Consider the following 24,851-nt stretch of genomic DNA (forward strand, 5'->3'; position numbering starts at 1 on the left):
ATTTCTATGTATATTAAGCTGAAGACTTCTTTAAATATTTGTGTAGAATTTTGAACAAATGGGGGGGGGGGCTGAGCATAAGGAAAAAAAAATCTTTTAAGTATTTTAAGATAGGTAGCACTGTTACATGTCTGTATATTCCCCAGCTATGAGAGTACTAATGTTGACTGGGTTTTTTTCAGCTTTTTAATGTAACAGACAAATGAAGACTTTTAAATGTGGGTTGGCTTTGGTGACTGGGTTAATATTTTTTTAGATTTAACCCCAAAGTTCAGTCTATCTTTATTTGATTATTACAAGATTAATGAATTATAAACCTTTCCTCTCTTTTCAGGCTTCTCAATGCCAATAAGATCAACTGCCTGAGGGTAAACACGTTCCAAGGTCTGCATAATCTCAAACTGCTATCTCTTTATGACAACAAACTGCAGACCATCAGCAAGGGCCTCTTTGCACCACTCCGATCGATCCAGACTCTGTGAGTATGCAGGCATATCATAAATGACAGCTCTGTCTTTTTCCCCCAAAGATGTTGCCTGTCTTTGCAAAGGCTTTGCATCTGACATTAAGACAATTTGGAAGAGACCCCAACATAGTACCCCCTCCTTTTCTGACAGAAATAAAAGGAGCAAGAAAAAGAAATATTGCATAAATTCAGCACAGCCAGCTATCGATACAGCCTGCCCATAGTGACATAAATGTCATAAGTGTATTAACCTCCCAGAGTAATTCATTCACACTGTTTGTTGGGAAGATAATACGTAAATTTGACGCTGCACAATATATGAACAGCAGATTCTATTAAAACCATAGCCTAACAGCTTTTAATGAGCTAGTGAGTTGGCATCTCTCCTAACTGGGTCTGAGTCCTGCTGTACAGTTCGTGACTTCTGAAACCATATTTCAGCTGACATTCCACTAAAGGGAAATGATACGTTGTATTATTTGATCCATTAAGAAAATCCACTAAACATTTTCTGAGAGTCTTTGAATTGGAGGCATTAGGAGAAGAGGGATCAGAAGCAAAATTGGAAGCAAAAGTACAGAAATGACTCAATATTTTACAGAAGAAGGTTTCATCCTAAGCTGTGAGTAGTAAGATAATAAGGTAAATAGTACTCCTTCAGAGCGGGAGTTGGGAGCCTGATATAAATGAAAAACAAGGAAGAAGCCCCTCACCCTATATTTTGTATGTGTGTTTATATATATTTATGTGTGCATGTATAGATATAAGGCTCTGTGTCTATGTAGTATATAAGTATATCCATTTCCAGTATTAAAATATGTATGTGTATGTATATATGTACATACTGGAATATATATGCACATTATATATATACGTACACATACTATAGTACTGGAAATTTATATATACACATGCACATATATATTTTGATACTGGAAATGCATTGGCCAAATTAGTTTTATAAAAGTTTTAATTCATATAAAAATGAACTAACAGGGATGATTTCTAGCAGCAGGGTACCTGCTATCTCCTCAGGCAGCCACAAGCACAACCTTAATTTCCAACAGATATCTGGTCAGTATGTATTGCCGCAAACCATTAACGCATTAGAATAATCATGTACAACCCTCCCCCAGTCCTGCCCACCCACCTCTACTGTGCTTTCTTCTGCTGCAACATGCTATATATGTACATAGATATACGTTTAAACAAGAGCAACAGAGAAAGTTCATTTACAGAGGTATATAAGATTTGTCAAGTTAAACAACAGGCAACACCCTTAAGGTATAAAAATTTCTCCTTGGTTTCCATGGGGTTTTATTGGCACTCCTGGTGGCCGTTACTTAGAATGGACTTGTTGCCTCACACCGCGACACTGTTTCATGAAACGTTTTGATTCATTCTCCCATTTTAAGTACTCCAAGTGACTGCCGTTTTCTGCCTTTTTTCTAGAGCTACAAAACCAGTCCCGTACCCTGTCTCTATATGCTTGTTTGTTCTTTGGACCTTTCACACCAGGAATGGCTCTACTACAACAGTAATCTTTAGTTTCTTCAGGCACTTTCTGCTATGTATGCTTTCACTTCCCACTCTTTGACAGCCCTTGCCCTGTTGTATTTTATACTTATTTTGTTAAGTGACAGTTCATAAATATAACTGTAAACAGAAAAGAAAAGACGTTTCTACAGGTAGAAAAAACACACTACCAGTAACAGAGCAGAGTCCTCGTGAGGCTATAACTTTACACCTCTGTCCAAACCAAATTTGAACATCTGTCTTTTTTTAAACTGTCTTTGCAATTATTGGGGAGTCGTGTCCTGCTCCCTCGAAAGTTAGAGGGACTGGTGCAAGTTAACTTAACTGAGATCAGAATCAGGCTCTGAGAAAGACCTGACAAACCCTCCTGTTATAGTGCTCAACTTTGTCAAGCAGAATGAATTATAACAGCAGCAGAGAAATGCTGTTTCTCTCTAAGATACTCCAGCAGATTTCTGTTAACAAAGTCTAAATATCCAGTTAAAATCAATGCTATAATACCTGTTTCGAATTGTGTGGGAAATACGTTGTGCAAATTTTGGTGAACGATAGAGTCAAGTTCTACCTTGCATAAACAGTTCAGTCTCAAAAGTAAAAATTTTTGCTCCAGGAAAAAATACATATAAGGGAAATACTATTACGCATGATGAGTATATGCAAATATTAATTTCACTCTTGAGAAAAGACCTCTGGATCACTGCTGGCTTTGCCCACAGATCCAAGGCACTTTACTAATTTGCATTTTGATCCCTAGGAAACTGAGCTTGCCAATAAAATTTCTTTTAAACCAGGATACAAAATGATCTTCAGGTCAGGTGCATCTAAAAAGGTCCATTTCTCTCAAAAGGCAGCATATCAGGCTCTCAGGAGAAAACATTGGACTTCATAGACAGGAGGTCTGTGTCCTTTAAAGCAGGCTTTGCTATCTTAATTTTTTTTTTCCTCTGTGAAAGGACTTGCAGCAGGCTTAATGAGCTACGAAATGTGATAGCTCACAGAATTCTCCCATTCATGTGCAGCTCTGTGTGGTTTCCGCCAGGCCTGGGTTTTTGGAAGCTTATTCAATTACTCTACTCTTCAGGTTTGCGTTGGTGAAAAACAGTGATGGAGTACAGTGTCACAGGTCACTTCTGATTAAACATCCCATCCTTCTCGCAGACATTTAGCTCAGAATCCATTTGTGTGCGACTGCCATTTGAAGTGGCTGGCTGATTACCTGCAGGATAATCCGATAGAAACCAGCGGCGCTCGATGCAGCAATCCGCGTCGCCTTGCCAACAAACGAATCAGCCAGATCAAGAGCAAGAAGTTCCGCTGCTCAGGTAATTCATTTATCCAGGCTGTACTGCACTTTCAATTCAGAAATAAGCAGGTCCAGAGAGCCTACTAATCGAATCTGCAGGACAGTGTTTGCTATAATGGATATCATGGAGCATCTTTTAAAATTAAATTTGGAAAATTCAGTTAGTTCTCCAGAAAACCAATTACCTTATGGATTAAAAAAAAAAAGAAAAAAAAAAAAGAGGGCAGTCTATAGCTGTCTTCTGTGTGTCTCTTAAAAACAAAGAAAAGAAAAAAGAGAAAAGCTTGTGACATTTAATTTTAAAGAATTACTAGGTTATAAAACGTCTAAGGAAAACAGTGAAGATGTGTATGAATCCATGTGGCAAATGTTATATTTTGAAGGGGTGGAAGGTGTATGGATTGTCATTTGTATTCAGGCAGAACTCTTATTGACCTTAATGAGAGCTGAGCTCAAGTAAGTTCTCAGACCTAAAAGGCTGAGAACAGTATGAGTGAGATTTTTATACAACTGGCAACGGGCATTTCTGACCTAGGCTGTGAGTGAAGCTGGGGGTGAGGGGATGGCATCGATTCACATACTTTCATAGACTTTTTTTTTTTTTTTTTTTTTTTTTACATCCACAAGTAACATGCACTAATTCAGGTAAAACTGCCATCGAATTTGGTAAGATTTTAGTAAGTTTTGAATCAAAACTTGCATCATAGTTTAGGCAAAGGTTTTGTGTTGTGAGCTAGATGGAAAAATGTTTCCACCTGAAAATAACCTCCGAAGTAACATAAACACCTTTTTCTCAACCCTATCCATTCTTCATTTATGGTCCAGCTATCAGCAAAAGGACATTTATTGCCTTATACAGCACAACTAAGCAGACTGCTTCTTCATGTGTTTTTTCTATTGGTTATATGTATTTTAGATTACTGCATTTTTGTATACTGTAAAGACAAGCAGGTTGCAGTGAGCAAATCTATTAGTGTGTACTGAGAAGAAAAATGACTGTTATTGATGGAGTACCTTGCAGTGTTTTCTGTATAAATTACTATGATTTTTGTCTTTTTCCTCTGAAAAAAAACCCAAAACCATGATTAATTGTGTTCCTGGTGGTAAAAGATTAATGACTCTAGATGGGGATGCAGCATGAAACTGAATGGCAGCAGCCCAAAAGAAGCCGTTGTGCTTTGTGTATCTCTGCGAGCAATATGCTGAGCTAAACCTTCTCTTTATGGGGAAAATAAAATAAAGATAACTTCATTTGCAGTCAGGTTTTCTTGGGCATGCTTGTTAAAGTCTTCAATCACTTGTAACTCAAGCCACAAAATTTATAACCAGAACTGAAATTATGACATACTCTTATCTAGGGTTTTGGATTGTGTCCATCATAGTAACAACATAATTAGTCAGTAATACTCATATTTAAAGAAACTGGAAATGAAAATGCATAAATATAATTTAGAAAGGAAGGCAGACTGCAGAAACAGATCAGTATAAGTCTGTACCCAATTTGCCATTGTTATTTTCTTCTGCTTTTATTAATAGGCTAGAGAAATTAATGTTATGTATGTGCATGCATGCCTTGAACAATGGTACAGGCTATTGGATAAGGCAAACACCATCTGATATCATTTATGAAAGGTCATAGCTAAGAAGAGCAACAATGCAGAACACAGTACCTGGTGACGTTGAGAATAATATTTTGTGTGAGTTCTTATCTTGGGGGTCCTTTCCTTGAGGCATTAGGCTGTTTTTTCCTTGGTCTCCAGTTCTATGAGTATATCAAAACCACATGGAAAAGGCATAAACCTGACTTATGAAGGAGGAGAGCAGGGATTGTACAGCTTCAGAACAAAGATTTCAGCTGGATGAAAACTAATTCTATTCAAAAGCTCAATAGAGAAGATATTCTTGCCTGTAGAGTTTCCAGATGGCGATGAGATACATTGAACTCAACTCCCTGTCTGCTCACATGAGACAGGGGGAACGTCTAATGGTTTAGAAGAATCTTAGCTTGTAAATCAATCCAGAGAACAGACATCCTTGGCACCTGTTCTGCTCAAGTTGTCCCTTTGAATCATGACTGCTTCAGACTTGGCACTTAGCAGGAATTTTCCACGTTTTCATTTTGAGGAATATGTTTCATCCCAGGATTTAACGCAGCATGTCTCTGTGCAGAAAAGTCCATGAGGTATGAATCTTCATCATTCAAAGTCAGACTATTGAGCAGTGCTTTGTGTTATCCAGGGATGAGCCTGCACAGTCCCACTGGGATGGCAATGCTTAGTAACTTGTCGGTGTCCTTGCTGGCTGTGGGATTCTCCCTGTCTAGTTTTTACATCTTTTGCTCAGTGTATGAGAAGAAAATTTTTATTTTAAATCCTTTTGTAAATGTGCATCTCTCTCCTCAAAGGATTCTTGTTTCGGGATCCTGATACTTTCATGTAGTTTATTTAATAGATTTAGTACATGTCAATGGCCAGAAAGATGGTTTTGTGGGGGAAAATGCAGTGAGTATGAGGGGTTGGTTAAGGAAGCAATGTGAGGGATTTTATCCTGACCTGGTCTTTGACCTTTGAGAAGTCGTGAGGATGCACATAAAGTGTGAGCTCTGTGGGAATAGAGGTACTCAGCCAGCATCAGGATCACACTCATGAGTAGTTAAACTTAGGTGAGCTTAATACTTTGACGTCAGGGAAAGGACCATTTCTGAAGTCATAAAATTCTGAGGTTGTCCTGAAGCAACTTGTGTGTTTTCCACATTCATTTGGATTCTACACAGTATCATGAAGGGGACTGTCAGGAAGGACCTGGCATGAGAAAAGAATGTAATTGTTCAGTAAATTAAGAGAAGAAAGGGAAGGGCTTTTTGTACAAGGATAGGAGAGGAGTGGTTAGCAGGAATAGCAAAGAAAAGCTGAGATGTTTGAAGTTTCATCAGTCTGAAATGGTAGAGGAACATCAAGAAGGTAATGTCAAGAGGACGCATTCAGAGATGCAGATGAGCTAAATAGAACTGTATTTGATTAATTAAATGAAACCGTGAAGACAAAACTGTGCAGCATAGTAAAAAAAAAAAAAAAAAATCTAATCTAGAAAACTTCATTCTGCATATTGTTTCCTTCAGTTTTTATTCCAGCTCCCCACCGTCCTTTTAGATAGTATTTAGCAAGAAGAACTTGCCTTCTTTTTTTAATTCATCATCAAGGCACTTTTCTCAGATGCCGTTTCCTCCCTGAACCAAATGACTCCAGCTTTTACTGATAATGATGGAGCAACATCTGCAAAGGTTATGAGTGGCCATAGGAAGGAGATTCTGCGCAACAGGTAGATAATGTACATAATTCTTTTTAAAAGGAGAATTGGAAGCATTATAGCATGAAATGAAGGAACAGCAGGGAAAGGGGCATGTTTTTGCCCAGGGCTGTGAGACAGGCAAAGCTGTTGAATATACTATCAAATACGTTTAAGCCTCAGATTGCAATAGATACTATTTCCTGTGTTTTTCTGCCTTCCATTTAATGCGATGCACCAAAATAATAAAAAACCTCCCCCTTGCTCAGCTCTCTCCCCACAGCTATAGAATCTGAGACTAAAACAGGTTTTTCTTGAAAAAGAAATTGGTGGAACAGGCTGTGACTAATTCTCTCTCTCTTCTGTTTAGAAAAGGGAAACACTGTCATTTTCAGTGGCAACAGTAAAATTCTGATGATTGTTTTCTTTTTGGCTGCATCTGCTCACTATGACCACCTAAGGATCCAACGGTACTTGCCAGCCTTAGGTCACCAGAGGCTCCCATTCTTCGTAGGAATAGGAGGAAAAAAGAACAACAAAAATCTTCTGCCCAGTAGCATTTGATTAAGTTCACTACACAGCAGTTTTGTTTTCTAAAGCAGCACTGGGCTTTAAGAGGAAGGGAAATGAATCTATGAGCAGATTGTGTTGTCTCTGTGGTAGCTTATTGTCACTTCAAGAGTTGGCAGGATCCTTGATTGCTGTGTGACACTGTGTATGAAATAGCTTTTGCAGAGAGCTGCCCTTGTATTCAGCTGTATATCTTTTTTTCCCCTATGGTATGTTTGCGTTTTTCAGTATATTGTGTATTTCAAAAGCAATGGAAGTTCCACCTGCCGTACCGACACAAACCATTTCTGATAATGATCAAAGCGTATGTATATCTACGAGCATCACATCACGAAAGCTTTTTATCTTCTAATTCTTAGAAATAAGAATCTTAGAAATAAGATTACTATTTGAAATATTATGAAGTAAACTTGTCTTCGTGCTTCCTCTTGCATTGGGGCATACATTGTATCTAACTGATTTTAATTAGTTGCTTCAGTTCCAGATAGTGCTGTACAAATCAAAAGCACAGGGAATAATAGGAGGAGGACAATGAACCATCTGCCAGCACAATTCTCTCCTTTTTGGACACTGCTTCTTGTTAACCCAACCCAAATCAAAGTCAGCCTCTGCGGTACATATGGATCCAGAGCTTGCATATTTAGGGCTGGTGTCGTATCTCTTGTGTTATCCCCTGTTATTAGATAGTAAAGTGGTTGTTGTTTGTTCACTCATAATATTCAAAGGCATTTGATAAAACCTCTTCTTACTAATTGCAGTTTTTCTCCTGATCTTTATGTGTCTTTTCCAGTCTCTGTCTTCACACATATTCACCTTTCTTGGGTTACCTGTCTACTTTGGAACAAAGTTCCTATTACTTGTGATCGCCTGAAATTTCCTTCTCTCTTCCCTGCATTGTTTCAGCCATAGAAGCATAGGACTGCAATGGATGGAGGGTTCCCAGTCAGGAGAACACAGGCTGCACTTCAGGGCTTTTTGTCTGGTCCCTGTGGCAGTTCACACGTTTCTTCTCCCTTGGTCTCCCTAGGTTATCCCCTTCTCTGCTCTTAGTGACATGTAATCACTAAGCTCTTTGAGCTCTCAAAATGAAAGGTGCAGCGTATTGTAACTCCTCAACCAGTGTTTAAAAGTCATGAAAGGCAAGGGAATTTAATCCAGATCTTACATAATTTATCTGATGAAAACACTGTCCAGTTGTTCCCGTAATTTGCCGATCACTCTGATGATGACTTTGCAAATTCCTTCCATTTTTAGTAAGCAAATAGTCATTTACGGACTTATATACTCATATTCCTGCCCTTAGCATTTTCTGTTTGATGAAAAGCACTGATACCCACCTGCTCTTGTCTGCCTTGTTACAGTGCTGCAGTGACATGTGCTCGGGGATTCGTGATTAAGCCTGCCCTTAGTACGCTGGTCTCCAGCAGCTCCTGCCTGAGCAGGTACCAAGCCCTGACAGCTTGTAGGTTTGTGCGTGCTGGAGGTGACAGTGATGGGGATTGGCAGTCCTGCACAGGATGCTCTACGCCTGGTCACGTTTGTGGGAAATCTTGTCTGAGGCCAAGCTCCAGCACTTTTGCTCACCAGGGCTTTTGCGTGAGCGGAGTGAGGGAAAGGAATATGAAACATTGCCTATGATCTGGACAACTGGAAAATTAACTGCATTCAGATTTCTTTCTGTGGGGTTTTTTTGTGTGTTTTCTTTTGGTTTTAGTCAGTTAAATGCTGTGCGTTCTACTTTTTTTTCCCCTGAAAGACACAAAGACTCAGCACAAGTACCTTCAGGAACTCTGAATATAGCAAAACAGAGGATATGCGTTTGTTGTGCATAAGAATAATTCTATCTGAATGGAAGGTTCCTTAACAGCAACAAATCACCTGCAGATTAAATCCTAGACTGAATTCATAATTATGAACCTGGAGTCTTCACCGTACACCATAACTGAGTATATTTGAGCTTTGGTTTGCATGAAATTTTTCTGAAGTTGAAGTCATTAGAGAACACAACACGACTGCTATGACTACTAGTGATGGAGCTAAATTCCCTTGTACAGTAGAAAGGTTCCTGTTGAAAAAGTAATTTGGCTGTGCTGTATACTGATTATAGCCCTCCTTTTTCTGTACATCTTTGATAGTAATTCAGATCTTTATGTTAATATTTGTGTCAGTTACTCTAACACTTCACTAGCTCATAATGAACACTATGGTGAAAGTTTCCTGCACTGCAGTAGGGGGAAAACAGGCAGAATGGAAACCATTTTACTCAAGGAAGCATGAGCTTAACATAGAGCAGGTGGGTCTTTGGCAGACAGTATGGTTCTTAATAAGACAGTAAATTGACATGTCCCAGTTAAAAAGTTTATTTTAAGGCTGTGCCTCATTTTATTTTTACGTTGAAGTAGTCTTCAAAAAAACTGAACGCCTGAACTGCTCTGTTACCAGCCAACATCCTTATTTGCAATTATAGTAAAGAGGCAGTGAAAAGAGGGAGAATGAATGCTGAGTCACAGATGCATCCATATCACTTAGGCATCCAAATGACATAGTTGTCCTGGATTCCCCATGTAGGCAGAGTACAGAGCTATATAGATTCCTCACTTGAGATCTGAGTTGTCCTCTGGAGGTGTCTTCGTTAGCTATAGCAGAAAGCTGAGTGATTACTCTTGTAACTCAGATACCTCAAAAAGTAAGGTGGGACGAAATTTGTTCTCTTCTCTTACATTGCCATTGCATGTGTTGAGATTAAGCTGAGCAACACTTGCCAGAGATGCAAAGTTAGCACTTTTTTTGTGTGTATAGCGGTCACTTGAATAGGATAAAGAAAATAATTGGAGAGGCAATGGCATGAAGAGAGCTAGTCAGCTAAAACCAGTGCAAGAATGTTGGAGCCTGCAATTGGACAATAAATTTTCATCTGACTATTCTGAGACTGCGGCAGTCTCCTGAGGTGTTACAGCTTGATGGGACAGTTAAAAATAGGGTCCTATATACAAATTCTTAGCAAACTGCAGATTCAGTGACCGATAAACAAACAGATCTTGGATTAACAGAGGTGAATTAACACTATGAGCAAACCATACAATGCTGCTTGGATGTAGAATGTATCTAAAGGGTGGGGTTTTTCATGAAAACTGGCAAATATCTGGAGATACGATCATTCCTTTTTCAACTTTTTTTTTTTTTTTTTGCAAATGATGATCTTATGTACATCCAAAATGATCTTATGTACATCCAAAGGCTTATGGAAAATTTTTTTAAAATATAATTTACAAAATAGTGTGCTTCCCTGTTTTTTTCTGTTCTGTCAAAAAAAAAAAAAAAAAAAAAAAGGAGGAGGCTATGTTCCTGCACATTTTTGCAATAGTCTGCAACAAGCAGAAAGGCCAGAATGTGCCTGTGGAGTATTTTGCCTCTCATGTATTCGGGGGACATAAATTAGGGTTTTGGCAGACTGTTCTTTGTGTGCTGGTACCTGTTGTTCATTGTAGTTGATGATTAGCTTAGGCAGTTATTGTAAGTGGTGTTTAATTAGTGCAGCAGAGGAATAGAGACTTGTTCAAAATATTCTCTAGGGGTTTCTCAGGAAGACGTTTGCAGGGCTCTGACTGCATTTGTTTCCAGTAGGACTGAAAGAGTTCATTGACACTGAAATTACTGAGTTTATTACAGATATTCCACTTAATACTGAAAATCAGTATATAATATAAAAGCCTTTGGAAGTTATGAACTATTGCTTCTCATTGCTTAGCAAAGTACTGTGGATGAATTTATCTGAAGAGCCCATGCCAGAATTGCTGCATTATTAAACCAGTATAGGAATAAGGATATGGAACTCTGCATCCTTCTTCACTAGAGCCATACAAAATTATTGGCAGGAATGCTACTTATAGGTATAATTTCTAAATAAACGAGGTGTGGATTCCAGGGTTATGCATAATTTGAATGAATCGTGGAAGGAAATTAATGCGTCTCTGTGCCATGTTGCATGAGTCACAAAAGAAAACTAATAATCTGATTTTTTGTATCAGTTAGGACTCTGGCTAGTTTGGCAGCTTGTGGGGATTGAAGGTTTATTGTGTTAGGTTCCCCTAAAAAGCTGCTTTAGTTTCTTTCTTAGATTGTAAAGATAAATGGTCTTACTTTCATTGCTGTACACAAACCCACAGTATGAGGTGACTAAGTTAACACTGTACTTATTTTCTGGAGTTCCCAAGTAATTGTGTGTTGACTTTCTGCATAACAATGCTGGTTCATAGCAAAATGGTGAAGCAGAGCCCCTTGCTGTATTATCTGTCATCTCTGCTCAAGTACTTGCATTGTTCTTCATGTAGGCAGTGAATAATCTGCTTGATGCTGACTTTGTTCTTTGGGCAATGCAAACCCCTTACTAAGGAAAGTGATATTTTTTTTTAAAAGCACAAGCATTGACCTTCACTGAAGTCCAGCAAAATGTTCTGAGCAGTTGCAGAGGACAGCCACTTCCTCTCTCATTCGTGAAGCCTGCAAGAACATTTGAGATGTGACTTTCAAAAGCACTCTTCACTGGCGTAGCTCTGCAGACATTAAAGTCAATGGGAGTTTTATTTCAGTAGGAGCAGTCAAGCCAAAACTGAATGCCCTACTTCATATGTCAAAGATGCAGGAATGAGAACAAGAAGTAAAGCTGTTTGAAATAATCCAGGATGTCGGAAAGAGAGAATACTTCCATCAGCAAATGATGTACAAAACCCAACAAGTATTATGCCGAGAAACAGAATAACAAAATATTCCTGTTTGCCTTAATACGTCTGTAGTAGCATGTGTGTGCTACCTTGCTGTGAAGTGCAGTTGAAATAAAAAAAAAAAAAAAAAAGGCAGCTGTAATTACAGATTGTCACCAGCATGAAAGGCCACTGGGAGCTGAAGTCAGGCTCAAAGGGAGCTTGGGGAGCATTTAATGCCAGAGCTTGGCCATCAGCTCAGAACCTACTGTTATTAATATGAGCTGTGGTATTTCTGAGATTGCATTTAAATAAATGCCATTTGGAGCAACCCAAAATGGCATTTATACTGAAAGGAGACACCGGGAGAGAGTAAGTAGCTAATAAAGAGCAGCGTAGATTGGGCATTCAATATGTGGTGGAAGTTGCACATCCTTCCTGAAGGAGCTGTTTGCAGTCCTTTGGTAGTGTTTTCTATCATATTAGCTCTGTCTCTGAATTCGTCTGGGCTCTGTTCTTGTACACTAACCGCCATTGTGCTCCAGGGTGTTCCTGCAGTTGTAGCGTAAAGGATGACCTCTTGTATCCAGCACCTTTTTGCATGGGTGGAGTGGAGAGCAGCTCTCCGTGAACCTTCAGCTTGTGCTTCTCCATGCTGCTTCCTCTCAACGCTCTTCTCTCTTTGGCGCTGCCTAACTCTGACTCTGGCTGTTCATGGGGTTTTCCTTTGTGCTTGATCTAACCATGTGGTAGAACAATACAAATTGAACATGGTTCTGTCAAGCACCATGGAAGGCTGCATACTCCCTGCCGCATGGCATGCTGGGATACTTCTGCTGTTTTCAGAAGCATCAAAAGGTGAGAGATTCCCCTTTTCTCACAGGAAAAATGAAAAAGGTGAAGTGTTGCTTAACCAGACTCCCGGGCACTGCAGGGGGGGCCCTAGTGATGTTTGCGACAGACTTTCCAGAGGGCTTGCATGCAGAATAACCGTTTCTAAGTAATTAATCTGTTTAATTGCTTTTAGAATGAAGAAGTTAGGCATCCTGTTGATTAATATGATTCAAGGGTGATTTCAGCTATACCTACAGAGACGAAAAATCATTTTTGTCTTCTTACCTTATAAATAATGTAAGCTACATCTCTCTATTTGAGCTGTCTAGTGAGTCCTTCCACTTGAGGTACACTTTGGATGCCGTTTCTGTAACAAGATGCCTGCGACTTAATGTAACTTTGGACCTGATCTGAGCAATCTTAATGTGCTGGCATTTCATTATGAAGAAGTATACTGCAAAAGAACTTCAGAAGGGTCTTCAAAGCATTATCTTTTATCTCTTGAAATGACATGGGTAACATGGCCTGTATGAAAACAGTATTATCCAATAGTTACATAGCACAAAGCTGAGTCAGCATACCCAAATGGGCCATTTTAGCTTTGACAGCTTAGATAAGACCTTTAACATACTTCTACCTAACTTCCCCCCTATGGAAAGTAGAGATAATTACACTTATTCATAAAGGACTTTGAGAGCCTCGTACAGTTTTCTTATACAGAAATACTGCCTCATCTTGCAAATTTGTTACATATCTGCTGTGGAGCCATCAGAAGAAGGACATCTGAGATTCTTAGATTTTATCTGTAATTACTGATAAGAATTAATACTAGCGATGTGAAATTATGACAAATAATGTACCTCCTTTTTTTCCTGAAAACCTATGAGAATTGTGATCTAGTGGTTACATGAAGTGAGTCTCAGGATTCCTGTTTTTTTGTCCAAGTTTTAGACCAAGTGATCTCTGTGATCATATTTTTGGTGGCAGATTTGAGGCAGCTGGATCCATCTTTTCTAGAATGAATGTATCAGGTCAGTATTCAAGCCCCTGTGGAGACAGCTTGATTTTTTCCAGAACAGATCATCCAGCATTCCTTTTAAGTTCTTTGGGCAAAGCTAAGTTTTAAAAACTGAAATCAGGTTTGCTAAACAATGCTTAAAAAGAAGAATAGGACAAAAAGTTATTTGTCTCTGTTGCTTAATTTCTCCATGTGGATATTAGAAAGGCACCTAAAATTTTTGAGCACTTGGAAACGTGGTGTTTCTTTATCTCAATATTGCTGTTTTGTAGAATGGCATGTGTGTTTGTTTTATGATACTGAGGAGTTGCAATACCCTGGTACCTGATAGTGGTGTCACATAGGTTGTGAAATGAAAATGTTATCAGAGTAACGAGCAATTCAGATAAACACAGTTGTCCTCAGTTGAACATGGGCCTTGCTGTTGCCTTGGCTACTCATTTTACAGCAAACTTAATTCTTTTTAATTTTGGAAATTACTAGAAACTCCCAGGTCATGTTTTACATTCAGCCAAGCTTCACAGAGTTCTCGGCTACAGTGCACACATGCTTTCAGGTACAATAAAATGACCAAATGGCTGGTCTGGAATGGTAAAAGGAAGCCAAGTGTTTCTTCTGTGCCTGTCTTGCATCTCTTTTCCATGGCTTTCCACAGGTGATTTTATAGTGTGCAAGAAGTACTATATGCATGTGATGGTTAATTGTACTTCTTGAGTCCTGTCATGTTCACTCAGAGCCCTGCAGTAGTGTACTGATAAAGCCCTGTGTGTAGAAATGGATATACGCACTTAAATAGTTCTGCAAGCAGATGGCTGAATTTCACATTAGTATCCCAGATGGGAATATCTTAATAGAGCAGCCACCTGTCCAAGTGATCTCAAGGCTCATGTCAAATAGTAAATTTTATCTCGTCTCTGGCAGGTGATTCCTGCTGTCTCACAGTCTAACAGATGACTGAGTACTTGCTAAGCATATACATGCTATTGATTACTTTTGACTCAGTGCTTACCTGGGTAACTCTTATTTAAACTCATTTAGAAGGAAAAAAAGGAAAAGGAAAAAAAAGAGAGAGAGAAAGAAAGAGAAGTATGAAGGTGATGTTTGCTCCCTTCCTCTCCTGCTGAGCTGAGAGGGCTTTCCCTTGTTGCAAGCATGGAGGCAGTGGACTGACACCCAGGCAAGATCAACTTCTTATAGCTGATGCACTGTGGAAAGTTGTACGCCATCAAAAGAGTGAGGCTGCTAAGTCAAAATGTGGTAAATATTCATTATTTACTTTGCCAGAAAGCTTGAGAGAAAACCAAAAACTGATTGTCACCCTCTAATGTTATATACCCCTTTTTCTGCTTCGTAAAACATTCTACTTACTTCCCACCTTTCTTTTTTCCCATAGGAAGATGAATCTTGCATCCATCAGTAGACTAAAAATTATACTTAATAAATTTTTACCCTATGTAACTTCATCATGTTTGTGATTATTCTTTCAAAGAAAGCTTTTGGAATGAATATTAGAAGTGCTTCTTCAAGGGTTAATTTGGGGATTTCCAAGACACTTTCTGATCACTGAAAAATTTTGGTGGATTTTTCAAGGCGTACTGTAATTGTAGCAGTTTTAATAAACTCTGGTCCTGATAACTGTTCAACTTTGGCATTATTTCCAAGGAATCATAAACAACCAGATGTACTGTCTCATAGACCTAAGAAAGAATAGCTGTATGTTCTTGTAATCAAGCCATAATATGCTTGTCACTTGACATTTTAGCCTGACTACCAAGCCTGGAATTTTTAGGACTGGAAATCAGATAGTTTTTTTTTAAAAGATAAAGAGTTTAAATGATGGTGGTGTGGGGAAAGGCTTGGACTGTATTTTTATAATACTTTAAAATGCCCAGTGGTCCTAATATTTTAAGTGCTGTGCTGTCAAGCTAAAAGACAGTAGCAAAGTCTCACTTTAGATGTATAATTTACAATAAGCATGATAACCTGCAAAGTATTTAGCACCACAGAAGTGGTAATGTACAAAGCTGTATGTGATGTTTCTTACAATCTAGTTCGGAATTACAAAACTAAACCAAAGTGTGTCTGTGGAATCAAAATGTTAGATTGCCTGCAGAATTGCTTGCTTTCACTGCATCACCCTGTGGAGGTAATGTGTAACATAAATTAAAATAATAGTGGGTTTAGGTGACTTCTTTTTTCTTACAGAAAATAGCATGCGGTCATAAAATGAGCAGTGGTGTATTTATCAGTCTGGGAAGGGGAAGCAGGTGATGAATGTCATCAAGTCTCTAAAAACAAATTTCAGCTCAGGTTTAAGTTTTTATTGATGTTTTCAGGTTCTTAAAACTGAAAGATCATTCCTGAGAAAGCCTTGCAATTGACTTTTAAAACTCTGGAAAAGTTAAAAAATACTTCTTGGTAGTTATGATCACTGGGCATTACACAAGGTTCCTGAGACAATTCTGGTGCTTCCATTATGAAATATGAAGTGAGTGGGCAGGTATTGCACGGCGGGGTCTTGGCAACACTTTGCTTACATACGCATTTATTAATACTCCTGGTTCCTTGAAGCACAGAGATCAAATTTCCAACCTGCTGTTATTAAAAGAGAAAAACCAAACCTGAAAAGGACAGATTAGTTCACTGAGCCTAATTGGAAAAGCATTTCATTAGAACGGGTCAAAAACCTAGTCAAAGAGGTCTGGCAATCATGGTATAATGGTACATTAGGGAATGCTTCTCACTAAGTATGGTCTACCCGTTCCTTAATTAAAATGAAAATGATTTAAACTGCCATTACTTTCCTTTGCTGTTTGTTTAACATGGTTAATAAAGGTATCTAATTGTTGGAAAATTGACAAGGTTCTCTCATAAAAGATTGCTCTCAAAAATAACTCTAATAGCTGAGGTCTGAGAATTTTGGGCTTTTTAATGACATCTTTAAAAATCTTTTGTCATTTGAATGCACCAAGACAGCTCCTGCTTTCATGAGATCCTTTTTCCTTATTGCTGGACTAAGTTCCAAATGGGAAAAAGTGACTTTGCTGGAGCTCATTTGAAGCAGACTCCAACGGCTAATTAGACGTGCTTCAAAAAAAACCCTTAACAGGTAGTCTTGTTAGACAAGGAATTAATCTATCAAGGGAAGAGTGAAAAAACAGAGGCTAGTCTTGGGACTAATTTGAAAAATTGCTGAACAAAAATCTTTGGCAAGTATTAAAATTGTGTGCAGGAACTGGGAGCTCACAGGAGGCAGTGTTGAGAATAGGTTCCATAAAATCTGCTTGCTGCAGTTATCAGGAACTGTTTGCTGGAATATATTTTCCTTTTATTTCAGGGTCAGAAGATTACAGAAGTAAATTCACCGGGAAGTGTTTCATGGACCTTGTCTGTCCTGAGAAGTGTCGCTGCGAGGGAACAATTGTAGACTGCTCTAACCAAAAACTCACCCGATTACCCAGTCACCTTCCTGAATATACTACTGACCTGTAAGTGCTGGCTCTCCAAGATGTGCTCAGCAGGGCATGTTGGTTTTCCTAGTTTTTAAAGGCTGTAAAAGGGACTCAGACCGATTCAAGGCACCTTCTACTTTAATCCCTGTGTGAAAAAGGGGAAGTCAATTTTATTTCAAAGGAGCACCGCAACTCTCTTATTTCCTTAGCATTCATGCCAACTGTGGGGATGAGAAAGGAGCCATGGCCCTGTGCATCAGCTGCCTCTCTGTGTCTTCTTGAAGTGTTGACCTGTTCTGTGGCCCAGGCTGTATGGTTCCTTTCCATTCTAGCTTTGAGTCCTTTGTCTTTGCATTTGGTCATTTTTATTTAAGAAATGGATTAACCTTTTTGAGTTAAATCTGTGATCAGGAGCTCATTCCACCTGAGCAGTGCCTACCACTTGGGTGAAATAGCTCTCACTAAAACTAATGTATTTTTAAGCTGTCAGTGATTTTATGAAATTTATTTGCTTTTAGAGATTCTTCAGAATTATGAACATAATATACTGCTAAAGAGAGTATGAGAAAACATGTTTATTACTTAGTAACTGAAGAATCTGGTTCTTTTGTTGTATTAGTAGCCCCTTCAAACACAATTCTCTTTTTGTGTTAGTAGTCTATTTATTGTACTTAAGGTATTCTATTTAAACCCTCATAAAAATTGTTGATCTGAAGTTAAGATAGAAAAACATGAGAGACATCCAGAAACACAGCAAAGTCTCTACATAGAAAAATGGAGCTACATGTAATCAGAGAAAGAATTTTGCATCCCAAGCCTGCCAAGACAGTGGCCTTTGCATTAATTTTGAAGACCAGTAGACTTTGATGGGAAAGGACCTGAAATCAGATCCCTTTGCATGTCTTCTGTAGCAGAATGCATGAGGGAGGTTTAGTCACGCAAACAAGGCTGTGTAATGGTTAAGGTTAATAATCCCTTATTCTGTGCATTGGAAGAAGGCATTCTGACACTGTCCTTTGGCATTACACTCTTAAAGGCATTCTAAGCTTTTACTGTAGATACTCTTCTATGTTCCCTTTCCGTCAAAGCTAAACTCTTTTCACTCTAGGAGTCTGAGAGAGATGGCAGATAGTGTCTTGCTTAACAAAGGTCATAGTTCTCTGTGTGGCAGCCCTGTATGTCACAGAGATATATCTATAGACATTTGTGAAGTATTAAATGTCTCTTTGTTTGTTCCTATCAGGCGTTTGAATGACAATGATATTTCTGTTTTGGAAGCTATCGGACTCTTCAAGAAATTGCCCAACCTCAGAAAAATGTAAGTTTGAGTCACTTGCTTGTTAGAATACATGCTGCCTTGGATTATAAGGAAGGAGGAAGGGATGATTTTTTTGTAGTTTAGAACTGCAGTAGCAGAAATCGCTTTTTTAATGTGAATGTAAGGAAACTGAATGAGTTGCCTGTTAGATGGACAGGCCCAGTTAAACCACAGTGTCAGATGAAGATCCCTAGGCTGACATTTCAGTATTCTTTAGGCTATATTTCTTAAAGTCTTCAACTCATGGAGACTGAAGGGAATTCTGTCCCGGAATTTATTCAGATGTATGCTTATTGTTAGAGATGGCTACAGTTTGGCATTTTGGCTTTGTCTTTTGAATGTATTGTACGACTCCAACTAGTGTGATTATTTCAAATAGTCAAAGGAAAATAATATTACACGATATAGATGATGGCAGCTTCTTTTGGTTATTGATGTTTTAGAGAGGAGAATCAATTAGCTAATTTAGAGGTCAGTCATTCAAATATATCTGTATAATTCTGTTAACAGCCTGAGTCCTGGCACTGTACAATGTATATATTTAAAAAGAGCTGTGTTTTGGAAAGAGGATAATATGTTAGATACCTCATGATAGTCTTCTAAATGGATCTTTCTGAAGTTATTTAAAGTTTTAACCCTATGGCCCCATTGCTAATGTCTCATCTAACTGTTTACTTTTAGTAAGATTTTATTGCTAGAGTCAAAGTAATTTTGGGAAACCAACCAACCAGGTTTTTTGTTCTGCATTCATTTCACGTGGTTTCTGCAATCTGGAGCTTCCTAGCCATTTGAATCCATGTAAGATCTCAGGGGCTTTGGAGACAACTGTAGTGGGATTCTTATGTCAGTTTTATTTCCGCAAAAGTTTCAGATGCAGCACTGCAGGTTTGGGAGTGGGGATTGTATTTGTGCCAGTACAGGCCACCAGGCTTGGGGAATTAATCATATACATTAGCCTCGTATTTTATGAATGATCCATAAGTTGTAGCTACAGTGCACTTAGAAAAAGTTGTTGACATTGTTGAAGTGTTCTGTTTTCTATGTAAGTAGATAGTAAATGGGAATGAAAAATGCATGGTATATAAAAGTACACACAAATTGGAAAGCATCTGTCCTCATCAAACCTTCAAGATTTATGTTTTGAAAATTGGAGAGGTGTGATAGCTGGAATCATTTCTTTCCTCTTATTTAAAACTTACCGTAGGCAAGTTATGGTGCTGTCCTTCCTGTTCCCATCAGCCACTCAGGTGGGAGGGATGCCTCAACAGGGCTGTATTGTGATGCATAAATGCAGCATGAAACAGTTACAAGGGTTTTTTTAAGAGTTTATTTCCTGTGAAACAAAAAAATCTTTCTGCTCTATTCTTGGTAGGTGATGAGAACTGAGGTGTACAGGTGCAGTTCAAACAGATGGCAAAAAGAAGTTGTGCCTTACACCTCATAAAAAGTCTCTCTCATATGGATTTTTAGTGGCAGCCTCCAAGCAGAGGCTCTTTAGGTAATCTTTGTAGTTGAGCTAATTTCTTGTGTTCTACTTGACGTTGTAAAGAAGTACCTCAATTTGAATAAAGAGATTTTCCAAAAAGGGTGGTTTTTCATATAAGTGGAGCAACATTTCAGTCATAACCTTACTCAGTAGCTTGATCCTTAAAAAGCCAGATTAGACTTCTTTATTCTAATTCTTCTAGTTCCATTTTGTGAAGGGAAGGGGTTACCAGGAAAAAACAAACAAGCAAACACACCCCCCTTTCCTTCTATGTTGTTATTTGGCCTTTACTAAGTACCCTTCTGCTAATAATAGGCCTCTCTCCATCATGCAAGAAGGGAAATGTAGGGAAATACCAGTGGATGGGATTGCTGCTGCTAATGGTCCTAATGCAGCAGCTCTGTGTGCGTGGCAGGAATGTGATGCATGTGCTCTTCATTAAGCCTTACTGCTTACTGCTGCTATTAAATTAAGGAGGAAGAATATTGCTCAAACCCCCATTTTTCAGTGTGTATAAGGGACAAGAAATTTTACTGTTATTTGTTAGGCAATATTGACTCTGTCTCATCATATTCTTTGTCTGTTCAAGTGTTAAAGGAAAACAGCAGGTGGAGGAATCTCTGGAAATTGCGTTGCTTCCTGGGCTTAAGAAAACAGTTCAGAGCTTTGCAGTGGCAGACCATTAGCCTAAATCACCTTTTTTTCTTTTTTTCTTTATTTAATCTCTGTAATTCTCTTTCGTCTGAATTGAATCTGAATATCTGGAATCTGGATATCTGAGTGGGCGTTTGAATTACTGCCCTCTGATTGTCCTTCACTTCAGTTTAAGACTAGTGACAGATCAGTGTCAAGGAAATTTGCAAAGAAACTACTTGAAGAGTACCGTGGTTTCACTGTGGCTAGTACGCTCCAGCATAATTCCAGAGATTAGAGGAATTAGCTCTTCCTTCCTCTTGACGGGTATTTCATCTTGGTGCCTCCTCATCTTACATTATGCTTAAGTGTAGCTTTGGTTTATTACATAAATGCTCTGAGGTGGTCTGTAAATTGGACCTTAAGGAGGATTCAGATTTTACTTGCATTCTAGGTGTACGCTCACATTTGTTCTTTTGTCACTCAAGCTCCGTCAGTTGTCTGTGTGTGTGTTGTGGCATATCACAGTCTCTTGGGTTTTCTAGTAAGATTCCAAAGGGAAGTGGTCATACGTTTGACATTGACATATTAGGGTTGCTCCAGTGTGTATATGTGAAAATTGTCTTTAATTATATATTCACATAATAGTTTTCAGTTGGACTTTTGTCCCAATCCCTTGCTAGGTTCCTCATCTCCTGATTCAGTGCGGTTTCTGTTCTCACCGTGTTTTGCTTCAGCGTAAGGCCGGCATCCTGTCCCTCTTCTCTCTACCTCTCTCTAGCCACTGACAAAACTCCTACTCGTCTCACTCAGGCACCCTTCCTAGCCCTCACGCACAGTTACTCCACTGCATTGCCTTGAGCTGTTTTTATAGCCTTCACAGGTCTCCCTGGGGCTCCCTCTCTATCCAGCCAAGGACATTACTTCTTAATACTGCCTGGGGTTGGTAGAGTAGATACTTGGATAGAGAAATGTGCCTAGTCCCAAACTTTGCACAGTCTGTAGCTCAGTGTCCTGCACTCTCTTGAGAGACATTGGAAGATGTCATCTGAAGAAGAATCTGAAGTGAAAAAATCTCTGGAAAATTAGCTCCTAAAATTCACATTTTCCAAAAAATATGTCTTGCAGTCTCCTTGGATTGTGGCAGGAATCTTAAATCTCTTTGTTAAAGACTAAGAATTCCACCAAATCCTAACAGATTTTCACAGGGAAGATGTAGCCTTTGAATAAAACACCTACATGGTAGTTACCAATTAACAAATTTGAAATCAGAATTTGAGTGCTTTGGGCTTTCCACAAAAAGATTATTAGAGTTTTGAGATATGAGAAAAATGGTATTTTGTGGTTAGCTTTATTTCCTGGAATAGGTGAACTTCCTTTTGTTTTAAAAAAAAGAAAAACTAAAAAGTATCTACCTCTAAACATGAAAAGGACATCTGACAGTTCATTCTTTTAAATCTTCCCAATGTTATAAAGTAAACATAAAAAAAAAAAAAAGAGAAGTGTCAGACCACCTTTGCAATAGGTGGTGCTGCCACCCCCACCTCTAATATATAATTAGCTTTTAGGGTGTAATTTGTCTGTAAATATTCCTCCTAAGCTGAATCTTATTGTATGATGCGTCAGCCCAGGATTTAATATGTTTTAATGCAAAACAAAATTGAATTCTTGATATAGAAATTTAAAGGTCACAGATCCATAATGCAAAGTTATGCCACATTTTATTTAGGAATTAAAGTGCTTAGATTACCCTGCTGGTTTTTAAAAGGTTAACATGTCTGCATATGCCTTTTTTTTTAAAACATCAATGTCAATAATTAGCTGCAAAATCCCATATGCATAATGCTATTTTCATAACCTAAATTTTAATCCATCTTTATGTTTAATGCTTTTTACAGTAGAATAAAAAGGTTGATGTAGATTTCTGTAGACAGATCTAACCCGATCCAGAAGTAATTTACGGGGTTCTCCAGTGGGTTTTGCAAAATGCCCTGAACTCTGTGTTGCTTTCATTGCATTCTTACCATGTTACCTCGCCTGATCTTGCAAGTGTAAAGGGACAACTTGTCTCTGAAAGCTAAAGTCACGTTACAGTGACTCCAGGCTCCAAGAACTGTGTTGCTAGTATTTTGCAGGGTGGTTAGAAAGAAACAATTCGAATCTGCTTGAAGTGTAGGAGAAATACAAGGGTGCGTTTCTGGGCTCCATAAGAGTGGGAGCAGCTCCATGACTTGAGTTTTTGGGAGTATCCTACCCCTGTGAGATAGAAAGGCTTCAGGACCTGCTGCCCTCCAGCCTTGGGAGCTGGAAGCTTCTGCCTTTCACAGAGGAGTATGTTGCCAGTGGGAGATCTTCTCACTCAACACAGCAAGATCTCACATCAGGCAGGGGTAAGAGGCGACACTACCATGCACAGAGGTAAGATTTTGACTTTTGAGGAAGGGAGCAGTTCTTTGCTCGCAGCAACTACCAAATTCAACATGAAGCAAACACTGGGGACCCCAAGACTCCCTGGGACTACCTCAAGTTGTTCATCAGTGAAAAAACCCTCCAGTGCACGGCAGTGGGAGCGTGGAGGGGTCTTCTGGCCATGGCAGACAGGTTCAAGCTCCAAAACACTCTGGGTACCTAACTCAGTGGGAGCACGGAGATACCCTTGCTTGCTGAAATGGGATGCTGACCCATAGGGAGAGGCTGCAGCTCCCAGATGTCAGCTCCAGAGCCTGCCCACTCCCCAGTGCCTACAGGAAATCAGTGGGACTGGCCATTCCCACTGAGGTCCCAGCAGCTGTTTCTGCAGGGAAAAAAATGGCAATGAGCTCACATTCAAAATAAAAAGGTGAACTGCCATACTTCATGCACTGCTGGGGAGAAAGGGGACTGACCTCTTCTCTCAGAGAACAAGAACAATAAGAAATATTTACCTCAAAACCTGAAAGGGACATCTAACTGTTCATTCTGTTAAATCTCGCCAAAGTTACAAAGTGAACATAAAATATGGTCTTATAATAGGAAGTGTCAGGCTGTCTTGGCAATAGCTGGTACGGCCAACCCCACCTCTAGTACATAATTGCCTTTGGAGGCTTAATTTGTCTGTAAATGCTTCTCCTACATTGAATTGTATGGAGTGTCAGCCCAGGATTTAACACATTTTACATGCAAAATAAAATTGAATCATGATAAAGTTTGCAGACTAGAAGTCAGTTTCAAAAACAGAATCTCAGTTTTTTTGGGGAGGTAAAACTAATTTGTGTCCTTGGAAACAGCTGTTACCTGCTGTTCTTTCCCCTAAGCGTAAATTTTGCCATGGCAATTGAGGTTGCAGTCATCTGTCACTTGTTATATAGGAACGGACTTTATTTTCTGGAAATGATAGTGTAGAGTGTTGTGGTACATGGCATTTGGGCTCATCATCTTCCTCCCTTTTTTTCCAGTGAGGCCATCAGTCTGCTCTTCTGAATGAATGTAGGAGTGTCACTGGGTGTACTTCACTGTCTGTCTGTAGTATTTAAGACTTTCAGTGCCATCCTGCTTCTGAGAACAACTCACTCTATAAAAGCCAGCCAGACTGTTGGTAAAAGCTGTAAAACGTTCTCAGCATCCTCCAGAAGAATGCAACATCATTGGGGTTTTCCTCTTAACATATACTTCAAAATTCCAAACACATCACCGACAGACAGAAATATTCTAGGGAAACCCACACTCAGAACAGGCTGTTTGTGTGATAAAACTGCAAGGCTCAGGATGAGACCAAGCAGAGCCTTAGCAGTTGGACTGCACTCTGGTGGTTGTTCTTGTGGGAAGGTGTGTCGGTAACGCAGCGATGAATAGCACGCTGGAATTTTAAAATTGACCCAGCAGGTACAGCAGGATGAATGGTTCTGTTAAGTCTGAATAGAATCCAGCTTGTTCTGTGTTGAAGTTCTAAGATCAACAGAAATAATATTAGTATAAACTTTAGCCATAAAGTAAATAAAATCTGACTGAAAAGTGAGCCGTGTGAACAATGTCACCTTGATAGCTTCTTAGATTTGTTCATTTCCTATTCACAGCCCCACATAAAGTAAATCCAGGCTTTCTGAAAATTTCTTTTGACCTCTTGCCCGAAATAAAAGTCTGGAAATAGGATTAAATGCTATCACCAGGGTAAATCAAGGAGTCCTTACGGAAACAATAACCTTTCTTGAGTGACCAGGTTGACTATAGGTTCCCATTTGGGTCTTGCCAGAGGGCATAGGTATCTTGGGAAA

General features: G+C 39.0%; 1 protein-coding gene across 3 annotated transcripts in view; it reads left to right on the plus strand.

The window, feature by feature from the left end:
* SLIT3 (slit guidance ligand 3) overlaps positions 1-24,851 on the plus strand; it is a 537,095-nt gene that overhangs the window by 390,582 nt on the left and 121,662 nt on the right. For all 3 annotated transcript variants that reach the window (XM_050905039.1, XM_050905038.1, XM_050905037.1), the window contains 4 exons: positions 335-478; positions 3,161-3,324; positions 17,050-17,200; positions 18,408-18,482. In XM_050905039.1, the coding sequence (XP_050760996.1) occupies positions 335-478; positions 3,161-3,324; positions 17,050-17,200; positions 18,408-18,482 (534 nt within the window). The remainder of the gene's footprint in view (positions 1-334; positions 479-3,160; positions 3,325-17,049; positions 17,201-18,407; positions 18,483-24,851) is intronic.

Source organism: Gymnogyps californianus, chromosome 14, assembly GCF_018139145.2.
Source record: "Gymnogyps californianus isolate 813 chromosome 14, ASM1813914v2, whole genome shotgun sequence".
NCBI lineage: Eukaryota > Metazoa > Chordata > Aves > Accipitriformes > Cathartidae > Gymnogyps > Gymnogyps californianus.